General features: G+C 55.4%; 1 protein-coding gene across 2 annotated transcripts in view; it reads right to left on the bottom strand.

The window, feature by feature from the left end:
* Positions 1–2,884: 2,884 nt before the first annotated feature.
* Positions 2,885–13,157, bottom strand: part of trpv6 (transient receptor potential cation channel, subfamily V, member 6) — a 164,461-nt gene continuing 154,188 nt past the window's right edge. For both annotated transcript variants that reach the window (XM_072478605.1, XM_072478604.1), the window contains 2 exons: positions 6,339–6,445; positions 2,885–3,433 (listed from right to left, as the gene is read on the bottom strand). In XM_072478605.1, the coding sequence (XP_072334706.1) occupies positions 3,199–3,433; positions 6,339–6,445 (342 nt within the window). In that variant the 3' untranslated portion in view covers positions 2,885–3,198. The remainder of the gene's footprint in view (positions 3,434–6,338; positions 6,446–13,157) is intronic.

Below are 13,157 nucleotides of genomic sequence, written 5' to 3'. Positions count from 1 at the left end.
ACGTGGGAGGGGGAAATGAGTGATATGGTGAGGTGGGAGTGGGGGATATTGGGAGGGAGAGTGAGGGATATTGGGACGAGAGTGTGGGATATGGCGAGCTGCGAGTGAGGGGTAAGGGTCTGGAGAGTGAGGGAGGTGGGGAGGGGGGGAGTGAGGGTATGTTGAGGTCGGAGTGAGGGATATGAGTAAGAGATGAGGAAATGGGGAGGTGGCATTGAGGGATGTGTGGAGGAGGGAATGAGAGATATGGGGAGGGTGAGTGGGGGCTGTGGGGAAGGTAGAGTATGAGATATTTTGAGGTGGGAGCAAGGCATATGGGGATGTAGGAGTGAAGGATATGGGAAGGGAGAGTGAGAGATATGGTAAGAGGGAGCGAGGGATATGGGGAGTTGGGAGTGAGGGAGATGGGGAGTTGGGATTGAGGGAAATGGGGAGTTGGGAGTGAAGGTCATAGGGGTGAGTGAGGGATATGGGGAGGTGGGAGTGAGGGATATGGTGAGGTGGGATTGAGGGATATGGGGAAATGGGAATGAGGAACATGAGGAGGTGGGAATGAAGGTTATAGGGAAGGAGGCGTGTGGGATATGGAGATGAGTGAATGCTGAATATGGGAAGGTGGGATTGAGGGATGTGGGTAAGTGGGAGAGAAGCATATGGTGAGGGGGACTGAAGGATATAAGGAAGTTGTAGTTCGGGATACGTGGAGAGTGGAAGAGATGGTCAGGCAGGGATTGGGGGAGGGAGAGAGGGATGGTCAGGCAGGGATTGGGGCAGGGAGAGTGGGATGGTCAGGCAGGGATTGGGGAGGGAGAGAGGGATGGTCAGGTAGGGATTGGGGAGGGAGAGAGGGATGGTCAGGCAGGGATTGGGGCAGGGCGAGAGGGATGGTCAGGCAGGGATTGGGGCAGGGAGAGAGGGATGGTCAGGCAGGGATTGGGGGAGGGAGAGAGGGATGGTCAGGCAGGAATTGGGGGTGGGAGAGAGGGATGGTCAGGCAGGGATTGGGGGAGGGAGAGGGATGGTCAGGCAGGGATTCGGGGAGGGGCTTGGGAGGGGGAAATGAGTGATATGGTGAGGTGGGAGTGGGGGATATTGGGATGGAGAGTGAGGGATATCGGGACGAGAGTGTGGGATATGGCGAGCTGCAAGTGAGTGGTAAGGGTCTGGAGAGTGAGGGAGGTGGGAGTGAGGGTATGTTGAGGTCGGAGTGAGGGATATGGGTATCCCTGCCTGACCATCCCTCTCTCCCTGCCCCAATCCCTGCCTGACCATCCCTCTCTCCCTGCCTGACCATCCCTCTCTCCCTCCCCCAATCCCTGCCTGACCATCTCCCACTCTCCACGTATCCCGAACTACAACTTCCTTATATCCTTCAGTCCCCCTCACCATATTCTTCACTCCCACCTACCCACATCCCTCAATCCCACCTTCCCATATTCATCATTCACTCGTCTCCATACCCCACACTCCTCCTTCCCTATAACCTTCATTCCCACCTCCTCGTATTCCTCATTCGCTCCACCCTACATCCCTCAATGCCACCTCCCCATTTCCCTCATCTCTTACCCATATCCCTCACTCCAACCTCAACATACCCTCACTCCCATCTCCCCACCTCCCTCACTCTCCAGACCCTTACCCCTCACTCGCAGCTCGCCATATCCCACACCCTCGTCCCAATATCCCTCACTCTCCCTCCCAATATCCCCCACTCCCACCTCACCATATTGCTCATTTCCCCCTCCCAGGTCCCTCCCCCAATGCTTGCCTGACCATCCCTCTCCCTCCCCCAATCCCTGCCTGACCATCCCTCTCTCCCTCCCCCAATCCCTGCCTGACCATCCCTCTCTCCCTCCCCCAATCCCTGCCTGACCATCCCTCTCTAACTCCCCAATCCCTGCCTGACCATCTCTCTCGCCCTCCCCCAATCCCTGCCTGACCATCCCTCTCTCCCTCCCCCAATCCCTGCCTGACGTTCCCTCTCTCCCTCCCCCAATTCCTGCCCGTACCTTCTCCATTTCCCCCCTGTGATGAACGGTTACTGCCTTATCGTCATGTAAGGTGATGTCCCCTTTAAGACCGGGCTTGGAACCCTGGGGACCCCGCCTCTGGCTCCGCCCATCTGGAGCTCCGGGACCTGTTCTTCTCCGGAGGCACGCAAGGAGCCATAAAACGGACCCCCTAGTTGAAAAGGTCCGACTGCTCCACGCCAACCCCAGTTACGCCTACGAGGAGTACTCCGATGGCAGGCAAGATACGGTTTCCCTCCGGGATCTGGCGCCCGCTGGATCCTCCACCACAGACGCCGCTCCCCTGCAGGACCCGTCGCCCCCTACAACACACCCCCTTCCGGCCCTACCCCCCGTTGGTGAGCCCCTACCGTGCCCCCCCCCTTTACACACCCCGCCAGCGCCGGCTCCGCTACCCCCAGCCCTGCCTACTTCCCCTGCCCCGACCCGGACCGAAGTTCCGACCGCTGTGCTCCCGGATGTGCCCTCAACCGGGACGTCCGTGCCCGCCGCACCACCGCCCGAATTGAGGAGATCGAGGAGGACGATCCGGCCACCGAGACGGATGGATCTATGATGGCACTTCACCCCCGCCGGACTCCTTTTTAAACGGGGTGAATGTGATGAACGGTTACTGCCTTATCATCATGTAAGGTGATGTCCCCTTTAAGACCGGGCTTGGAACCCTGGGGACTCCGCCTCTGGCTCCGCCCATCTGGGAGCCATACATAAAGGGCTGCCTCATGGTCTGTGTAACAGTCAGCTCTCGTCTCTAGCTCTAGCATAGTTATTAGTCTAATAAAGCCTTCTTTACAGTTTAATCTCTAAGCGTCATTATTGAGGGTACCTCACCCCCAAAAAAACAAAGTCTGGGAGAATGGATATTTTATTTGGAGAGGTTCGACAGTCCGGAGCAATGAGAATTTATTATTACATTTCATTAGTGCTGGGAGCACCGTTATATCTCAGCGGTGGATGAACTGGAAGATGCAACTACCCCCTCCCCCCCCCCCCCACCCCCCCGGCGCAGCCAGAGGGTAAAGGGGAGGTTGCGAGCAAGAGCCCCAAAGTGAGTCTCCCAGCCTGGAGGCGGGTGAAGGCCCGGACCCCATTCCAAACCTCCCTCGGAGTTGACAGTTCGAGGCCGGGGTGACCAGGTTCCACTCGGGACCAACTCCCGCCGGCTCCCTCACACGTGATAGATGTGCTCATGCCTCTCGCCGAGAACCTGGCTCATCGCCGTCCGCCTGACGATCTCCCAACCCTGCCCTGGAACCGGGCCCTCCAGCTTCTCCCTCCGCGGGCTGGGATCACGGAACGCCTCTCCCTCTTTCTGCTTCTCCGGCCCGGAAACAGCGGCCAGGTGGAAATGCTTGACGTACCGACGGGCCCTCTGGGTTGCACTCTCGTTGCGGTCCTCAACTCTGCAGGTTGTGGGGGGGGGGGGGGGGGGGGCATTGAAGGGAGAGAGCAAGAGGTTGAGATGAACAACAGCAAACAATGATTCAGAAATATCCCTCATATTGGCGGCACATTGCCAACATCAGCGGGTTAACCCCACATCATCACCCTGTCCTGAAGCCTAATCCTATCCCTAATCCAAACCCTAACCCCAACTGTAGACCTAAACCGAACACAAATCCTAACCCGAACCTTCAACCCTAATTCTAATCCCTTACCCAAATCCTCATTATAACTCTAACCATAATCCTAATCCTAAACCTAACCGAAACCTTCAATGCTAACCCCAACCTCCAATCCATACCCTTATCCTTTTAAAAAAATGTATTTTATTCCAAACATATTTTGAAAAATACAAAAACATAAAGAATGCGGAGAACACCATCCCCAACTCAGTTGCCGTCCCATGGCCACGAAGAATCCCCACCGTGCCTCAAATCCCTCCACTGAACCCCTCAGTTCAAACTTAATTTTCTCCAACCCAAGGAAGTTGTACAGGTCGTCTAGGCAGGCCGTCCCCCCGGTGGCGGAATCAACCCCATTCCAACGAAATTCTTCGCTGGGCAACCAAAGAGACCAAGCCCTCGACGTCGACCTTCATCCTCTCCATCAGCTCCGGCTTTCCGATATCCCAAATATCGCTACCATTGGGTCCGGCCTGACCTCCTACCCCACAATCTTTGCTCGTGCCCCGGCCCACTACGTCTCTAACCTCTCACAGTCCCAGAACATATGTGCATGTTTTGCTGGTCCCCGTCCACATTTCTCACTCGTCTGCCAACCCCTGGAAGATCCCACTCATCCTCGCCCGAGTCATATGCACCCTGTGTACCACCTTAAACTGTATCACAATCATCCTCTGAAATGAGGAGGTTGAATTCACCCTGTGCAATCCCTCACTCCACACTCCTCAACCTATCTCCCCCCCCAAACACCACCTCCCATTTCTCCTTGATCCTCTTGCCACCCAAAAATGTCCCCAATCCTACCCTCCCCTTCCATGTCCGGATGCAGGCACCATTCTATTAGGGTATATTTCAGCAGCGTGGGAAACTTTCCATGCCTTCCGTGCAAAGTCCCATGCTTGTTAATACCTAAATTCACATCCCTTCAGCTCTACCCTCTCCCGCAGCTCCTCTAGACTTGCGAACCCCTCTTCCAAAATACATTTCCCTCACTCTCACCAATCCCACCTCTCTCTGCTTCCGTCTCCCCCAGATTATACCAATGGTTATCAGACAACAGCACTATCGCCGACATCCCCACCGTCCGAAAGTGCCTCCTCAGCTGGTTCCACATTCTAATCACGGGCTCTCCATCTCTTCGGTCTAGCGGTAGCACCATCATCACTATGACCCTCAGGCTGAATCCCCTACAGGACTCTTCCTCCATCCTAACCTATTCCGGCCCCGCCCCTTCCCACCATCACCTCACTTTCTCCACATTCGCTGCTCAATGGTGATGCAGCAGGCTCGGTACCGGCAACTCCCTCTATCCTCCGGCTGCCTCTGCCTCTTCACGCTTGGCACCTTCCCCGCCCATATAAACTCTGAAATTACTGTGTCCAACTTCCGAAAAAAGGTCTTCGGAATAAAAATCGGGAGTGTCTGGAAATTAAATAACAACCTTGGCAAGACATTAATTTTCACCACTTGGACCCTTCCCAGCAACATCGAGTGCAGTCTATCCCACCTCCTAACTTCCTCCTTTATCTCCCCCCCACCAACCTTGTTTAGTTCCACTGACGCAATGACGCCCATTCCCCCATCACCTGGATCCCCCAGATACCTAAACCTGTCCCCGGCTACCCTAAATGGTAACCCTCCTAAATTAGCTCTCCCACCCGACTCGTTCACTAGGAACACCTCCATTTTCACCATGTTCAACTTATAACCCGAAAAAGGCCTGAACCTCTCTAATAGGCTCATAATCCTCCCCATACTCTCCAGCGGGTCCAACACAGACAACAGCATGTGCAGCGACACCCGGTGCTCCCGATTCCCTCTCCTAATCCCGTGCCACTCTGTTGACCCCCTAAGGGCCATTGCCAAGGGCTCAATGGCAAGCACAAACAGCAGCAGCGACAGCGGGCACTCCGTCTAGTTCCCCTACGCAACCCGAAACTATGTGAGCTCATCTCATTGATCCGTAAACTCGCCAAGGGGGCCACGCACAGCACACGCCCCTTGCCCCAAACTTTGGCCCAAACCCAAACCTTCCCAGGACCTCAAACAGGTACTGGCACTCCACCCGATCAAAGGCCTTCTCCGCATCCATAGACACCACTACCTCCGGTACCCGTCCCCCAAACCCTAATCTTAACCCTAATCTTAAACCAAATCCTCAACCCTAATACCTACTCCAAACCCTCACCTTAACCCAAACCCTAACCATAACCCTAACCATAACCATAATCCTAACCCTAACCCAAACCCTCAACCCTAACTCTAACCCCTGCTCCTAACCCTAACTCTAATGCCCTGACCCTAACCCCTAATGCCGTTATCCTAACCCTAATGCCCTGACCCTAACACCGAATGTCCTGACCTTAACTCTAATGCTCTTACCCTAACCCAAAAGCCCTGACTCTAACCCCTAATGCCATGATCCTAACCCCTAATGCCATGATCCTTACCCCTAATGCCATGATCCTTACCCCTAATGCCGTGATCCTAATCCCCCAACCCTAACCCCCTAATCCTAACACTAATCCTAACCCCTAACCCTAATACTAACTCCTAATCCTAACTCCTAATCCTAACACTAATCCTAACTCCTAACCATAACGCTAACCAAACCACACCTCCAGAAACCTCTCATCACCCCCAGAAACCTGGGATAACAAAGGCAGGGGTTTTGTGGGCATACCTGAGATACCAATTGTTCCCCAACCCAAAGTTTGCTCCGTGAATCCCAATCCGGGGCCAGATGCATTTGGGTAACCGACGCTCCAGCAGGATGGTCGTCGCGACAACCTTGAGGTCAATAGAGGACAAGAGTGAGATATAACCCAAAACAGAGAATGTGTCAGATATACCCCATGTACACACACACAGGTACACAGATTCAGACATACCCTGTGTATACAGAAAGAGTCAGATATACCCATGTACACACACATGCAGATTAACAGTCAGATTTATCCTGTCTACAAAGAAAGTCAGATTTACCCCATGTACACAGGGAGAGAGATTCAGATTTACCCAGTTCGTGTACACACAGTCAGATTTATCCAGTGTATACAAGAGAGAATCAGATTTACCCTGTGTACAGAGAGAGAGTCAGATTTACCCTGTGTACACAGTCAAATTTACCCTGTGTACAGAGAGAGAGAGAGTCAGATTTACCCTGTGTGTAATGATATGTATATGTGGATATAACTAAAGGGTTAATTATAACATCTAGCTGTAACACTACCACTGGAGGGCATTACACGATCCAGTATAAATATCAGCTCCTAAAGAATCTTGGTCTCTTTCTACCCAGGAGTGTTTAGTAAGCAGTTGTGTATTTAGATAGCTCTCATTATAGTTAGTATTATTAGTTGTGAGTCAGTTAATACATCATATTTAATTACTTGATTTCTAGAGATAGTTCTGCAGAGTGTCAAACTCAGATTTAATCAATCGTTACTTTAAATAAATTAGTTTGCTTATGTTGAAGACTTGTGGTTTCATCAGGATCACACCATCAGACCATCGGCATCAACAGCAATTAGTAACGATACATATTACTAGACCCAGTAATATAACGCTGTGTACAGAGAGAAAAAGATTTAACCCGTGTACACAGAGTCGGATTTATCCAATGTGCATATAGAGAATCAGTTTTACCCTGTCTACAAAGAAAGTCAGATTTACCCCATGTACATTGGGAGAGATATTCAGATTTACCCCATGTACAGTCAGATTTACCCCATGTACACAGTCAGATTTACCCCATGTACACAGTCAGATTTACCCCATGCATTTAGGGAGAGATATTCAAATTTACTCCGTGTACACAGAGTCAGATTTACCCCTTCTACACAGTCAGATTTAACCCATGTACACAGTCAGATTTATCTAGTGGGCAGCACGGTAGCATTGTGGATAGCACAATTGCTTCACAGCTCCAGGGCCCCAGGTTCGATTCCGGCTTGGGTCACTGTCTGTGCAGAGTCTGCACATTCTCCCCATGTCTGCGTGGGTTTCCTCCGGGTGCTCCGGTTTCCTCCCACAGTCCAAAGATGTGCAGGGTTAGGTGGATTGGGCATGCTAAATTGCCCTTAGGTTAGGTGGGGTTGCTGGGTTACGGCGATTGGGTGGAGGTGTGGGCTTAAGTGGGGTGCTCTTTCCAAGAGCCGGTGCAGACTCGATGGGCTGAATGGCCTCCTGCACTGTAAATTCTATGATCTATGATCCTGTGTACACAGAGAGTCAGATTTAACCCATGTACACTGAGAGTCATATTTAGCCCGTGTACATTGAGTGAGTCAGATTTATCCCATGTACAGAGTCAGATTTACTCCATGTACACGGAGTCAGATATACCCCATGAACACAGAGAGTCAGATTTACCCCGTGTACACAGGGAGTCAGATTTGTCCTGTGCACACAGAGAGTCAGATTTATTCCGTGTACACAGAATCAGATTTATTCCATGTACACAGGCAGACAGATTTACCCCATGTACACAGAGAGAGTCAGATTTACCCTATGTACACTGAGTGAGTCAAATTTATCCCTAATACAGAGTCAGATTTATTCCGTGTACACAGAGTCAGGTTTACCCCTTCTACACAGTCAGATTTAACCCATGTACACTGAGACTGATTTATCCTGTGTGCACAGAGCCAGATTTATCTGGTGTACAGAGAGACAGATTTATCCCGTGTACAGAGTCAGATTTACTCCGTGTACTCAGAGTCAGATTTAACCCATGTACACTGAGACAGGTTTATCCTGTGTGCAAAGAGAGTCAGATTTATCCTGTGTACACAGAGTCAGATTTACCCCATGTACACAGAGAGTCAGATTTATCCCGTGTACACAGTCAGATTTACCCCGTATGCACAGAGGGTCAGATTTATCCTGTGTACAGAGATAGAGAGAATAATTTACCCCATGTACAGAGAGAGAGTCAGATTTATCCCCTGTACACTGATCAAGTCTGATGTACCCTGTGTACACCGAGAGTCAGATTTATCCTGTGTACACAGAGCCAGATTTATCCGGCGTACAGAGTCATATTTACTCTGTGTACAGAGTCATATTAACTCCATGTACACAATCAGATTTACTCCTTCTACACAGCGAGTCAGATTTAACCCATGTACACTGAGACAGATTTACCCTGTGTGCAATGAGAGTCAGATTTATCCTGTGTACACAGAGTCAGATTTATCCGGTGTACAGAGAGACAGATTTATCCTGTGGACACAGAGTCAGATTTATACCATGTACAATAAATGCTGGTACAGCCTGCCACGCCCATGTCCCAAGAACACATTTTTTTAAAATCAGATTGTGAGGACCAAGCAGGCTCACCTGTCACATTAAAGGTAAGTGAAAATGATAGGTCACGAAGATCGGGCAGCGGGGGTCGCGAAGATCGGGCAGCGTGGGTCGCGAAGTTCAGGCACCATGGGTCGCAAAGATCGGGCAGCGGGGGTCGCGAAGGTCAGGCACCATGGATCGCAATGTTCGGGCAGCGTGGGTCGCAAAGATCGGGCAGCAGGGGTCGCAAAGATCGGGCAGTGTGGGTCGCGAAGATCGGGCAGCAGGGGTCGCGAAGACCGGGCAGCAGGGTTCGCAAAGATCGGGCAGCGGGGGTCGCGAAGATCGGGCAGCAGGGGTCGCGAAGATCGGGCAGCAGGGGTCGCAAAGATCGGGCAGCGGGGGTCGCGAAGATCGGGCAGCGGGGGTCGCGAAGATCGGGCAGCAGGGGTCGCGAAGATCGGGCAGCGGGGGTCGCAAAGATCGGGCAGCGTGGGTCGTGAAGATAGGGCAGCGTGGGTCGCGAAGATCGGGCAGCGGGGGTCACGAAGATCGGGCAGCATGGGTCGCAAAGATAGGGCAGCATGGGTCGCGAAGATCGGGCAGCGTGGGTCACGAAGATTGGGCAGCGTGGATCACGAAGATCGGGCAGCGTGGGTCGCGAAGATCGGGCAGCGTGGGTCGCGAAGATCGGGCAGCGGGGGGTCACGAAGATCGGGCCGCGGGGGTCATGAAGATCGGGCAGCGGGGGTCGCGAAGTTCGGGCAGCGTGGGTCGCAAAGATCGGGCAGCGTGTGTCGCAAAGATCGGGCAGCGGGGGTCGCAAAGGTCGGGCAGCGTGGGTCGCAAAGATCGGGCAGCGTGGGTCGCAATGATCGGGCAGCGGGGGTCGCGAAGATCGGGCAGCGTGGGTCGCGAAGATCGGGCAGCGTGGGTCGCGAAGATCAGGCAGCGTGGGTCGTGAAGATCGGGCAGTGTAGGTCACGAAGATTGGGCAGCGTGGGTCGCGAAGATCGGGCAGCGGGGGTCGCGAAGATCGGGCAGCGTGGGTCGCAAAGATTGGGCAGCGGGGTCGCGAAGATCGGGCAGCGGGGGTCGCGAACATCGGGCAGTGGGGATCACGAAGATTGGGCAGCGTGGGTCGCGAAGATCGGGCAGTGGGGGTCGCGAAGATTGGGCGGCGGGGGTCACGAAGATCGGGCAGCGGGGGTCGCGAAGTTTGGGCAGCGTGGGTCGCAAAGATTAGGCACCGTTGGTCGCGAAGATCGGGCAGCGGGGGTCGCGAAGATCGGGCAGCAGGCGTCGCGAAGATCGGGCAGCGGGGGTCATGAAGATCGGGCAGCGTGGGTCGCGAAGATCGGGCAGCGGGTGTCGCGAAGATCGGGCAGCGTGAGTCACGAAGATCGGGCAGCGGGGGTCATGAAGATCGGGCAGCATGGGTCGCGAAGATCGGGCAGCGGGGGTCGCGAAGATCGGGCAGCGTGAGTCACGAAGATCGGGCAGCGGGGGTCACGAAGATCGGGCAGGGTGGGTCACGAAGATCGGGCAGCGTGGGTCGCGAAGATCGGGCAGCGTGGGTCGCGAAGATCGGGCAGCGGGGGTTGCGACGATCAGGCAGCGGGGGTCATGAAGATCGGGCAGCGTGGGTCGCGAAGATCGGGCAGCGGGGGTCGCGAAGATCGGGCAGCGTGAGTCACGAAGATCGGGCAGCGGGGATCACGAAGATCGGGCAGCGTGGGTCACGAAGATCGGGCAGCGTGGGTCGCGAAGATCGAGCAGCATGGGTCGCGAAGATCGGGCAGCGGGGGTCGCGAAGATCGGGCAGCGGGGGTCGCAAAGATCGGGCAGCGAGGGTCGCGAAGATCGGGCAGCGGGGGTCGCGAAGATCGGGCAGCGTGGGTCACGAAGATCGGGCAGCGGGGGTCACGAAGATCGGGCAGCGTGGGTCACGAAGATCGGGCAGCGTGGGTCACAATGATCGGGCAGCATGGGTCGCGAAGATCGGGCAGCGTGGGTCGCAAAGATCAGGCAGCATGGGACGCGAAGATCGGGCAGCGTGGGTCATGAAGATCGGGCAGCGTGGGTCGCAAAGATTGGGCAGCGGGGGTCGCGAGGATCGGGCAGCGTGGGTCACGAAGTTCGGGCAGCGTGGGTCGCGAAGATCGGGCAGCGGGGGTCGCGAAGTTCGGGCGGCGGGGGTCATGAAGATCAGGCAGCGGGGGTCATGAAGATCGGGCAGCGTGGGTCGCGAAGATCGGGCAGCGGGGGGTCACGAAGATCGGGCAGCGGGGGTCATGAAGATCGGGCAGCGGGGGTCGCAAAGATCGGGCAGCGTGTGTCGCAAAGATCGGGCAGCGGGGGTCGCAAAGATCGGGCAGCGTGGGTCGCAAAGATCGGGCAGCGTGGGTCGCAATGATTGGGCAGCGGGGGTCGCGAAGATCGGGCAGTGTAGGTCGCGAAGATTGGGCAGCGTGGGTCGCGAAGATCGGGCAGCGGGGGTCGCGAAGATTGGGCAGCGTGGGTCGCAAAGATTGGGCAGCGGGGTCGCGAAGATCGGGCAGCGGGGGTCGCGAACATCGGGCAGCGGGGATCACAAAGATCGGGCAGCGGGGGTCGCGAAGTTTGGGCAACGTGGGTCGCAAAGATTGGGCAGCGTGAGTCGCGAAGATCGGGCAGCGGGGGTCGCGAAGATCGGGCAGCGGGGGTCGCGAACATCGGGCAGCGGGGATCACGAAGATCGGGCAGCGGGGGTCGCGAAGTTCGGGCAACGTGGGTCGCAAAGATTGGGCAGCGTGAGTCGCGAAGATCGGGCAGCGGGGGTCGCAAAGATTGGGCAGCGGGGATCGCGAAGATCAGGCAGCGTGGGTTGCAAAGATTGGGCAGCGGGGATCGCGAAGATCGGGCAGCGTGGGTTGCAAAGATTGGGCAGCGGGGATCGCGAAGATCGGGCAGCGTGGGTTGCAAAGATCGGGCTGCGGTGTCGCGAAGTTCGGGCGGCGTGGGTCGCAAAGATCGGGCAGCATGGGTTGCGAAGAACGGGCAGCGGGGTTTGCGAAGATCGGGCAGCGGGGGTCGCGAAGATCGGGCAGCGTGGGTCACGAAGATCGGGCAGCAGGGGTCGCGGAGATCGGGCAGCGTGGGTCGCGAAGATCGGGCAGCGTGGGTCGCGAAGATCGGGCAGCGGGGGTCGCGAAGATCGGGCAGCGGGGGTCGCGAAGATCGGGCAGCGTGGGTCGCGAAGATCGGGCAGCGGGGGTCACGAAGATCGGGCAGCGTGGGTCACGAAGATCGGGCAGCGTGGGTCACGAAGATCGGGCAGCGGGGGTCGCGAAGATCGGGCTGCGTGGGTCACGAAGATCGGGCAGCGTGGGTCACGAAGATCGGGCAGCGTGGGTCACGAAGATCGGGCAGCGGGGGCCGCGAAGATCGGGCAGCGTGGGTCACGAAGATCGGGCAGCGTGGGTCACGAAGATCGGGCAGCGTGTGTCACGATGATCGGGCAGCGTGGGTCACGAAGATCGGGCAGCGTGGGTCGCGAAGATCGGGCAGCGGGGGTCACGAAGTTCGTGCGGCGTGTCACGAAGGGTGGCTGGTTGGTAAAAATGGGTTCTGGGCCAAAAAGTTTTAAAACACTAGGTTACGCTTGTGTACACGTTTACTGAGAGTTACGCCTAGCTGTGCACACTTTGGGTGAGGGCTACCCTGACCTGTGTACATGTTGAGTGAGGGTTATATCTATCTGTGTACACTTTGGGTGAGAGCTATGTCTACCTATGTACATATTGAGTGAGGGTTACACTACCGATGTACATATTGAGGGAGTGTTACGCTTACCTGTGTATATATTAAATGAGGGTTATGTGGAATCCATAATATCCTGTTCCTTAGCGAAGGACATAAGTTATTGTGGAAACCATAATATCCTGGGCGGGATTCTCCCTTCTGACGGCAGTGTTGACGCCGTCTTAAAAACTGGAGAGTTTAACGATGGCGTCATCGGACCGCTAAGTGTAGCGATCCTCTGCCCTACAGGGGGCAGGCACAGCATTGGAGCGACCCACACTGCTCCAGCTGCCGATACCGGCATCAAACATGCATCGCGGGTCCGTGCATGCGCTTGCGACTGGCGGGAACTCGCATATGCGCGGTGGCTTCCTTCTCCGCGCCGGCCCCGACGTAACGTGGCGTAGGGCTACAGGGGCCGGCGCGG

This window comes from Scyliorhinus torazame, chromosome 16 (assembly GCF_047496885.1).
Source record: "Scyliorhinus torazame isolate Kashiwa2021f chromosome 16, sScyTor2.1, whole genome shotgun sequence".
Classification (NCBI taxonomy): Eukaryota; Metazoa; Chordata; class Chondrichthyes; order Carcharhiniformes; family Scyliorhinidae; genus Scyliorhinus; species Scyliorhinus torazame.
The sequence above is the reverse complement of the archived record's forward strand: the minus strand, read 5'-3'. Positions and strand labels throughout refer to the sequence as shown.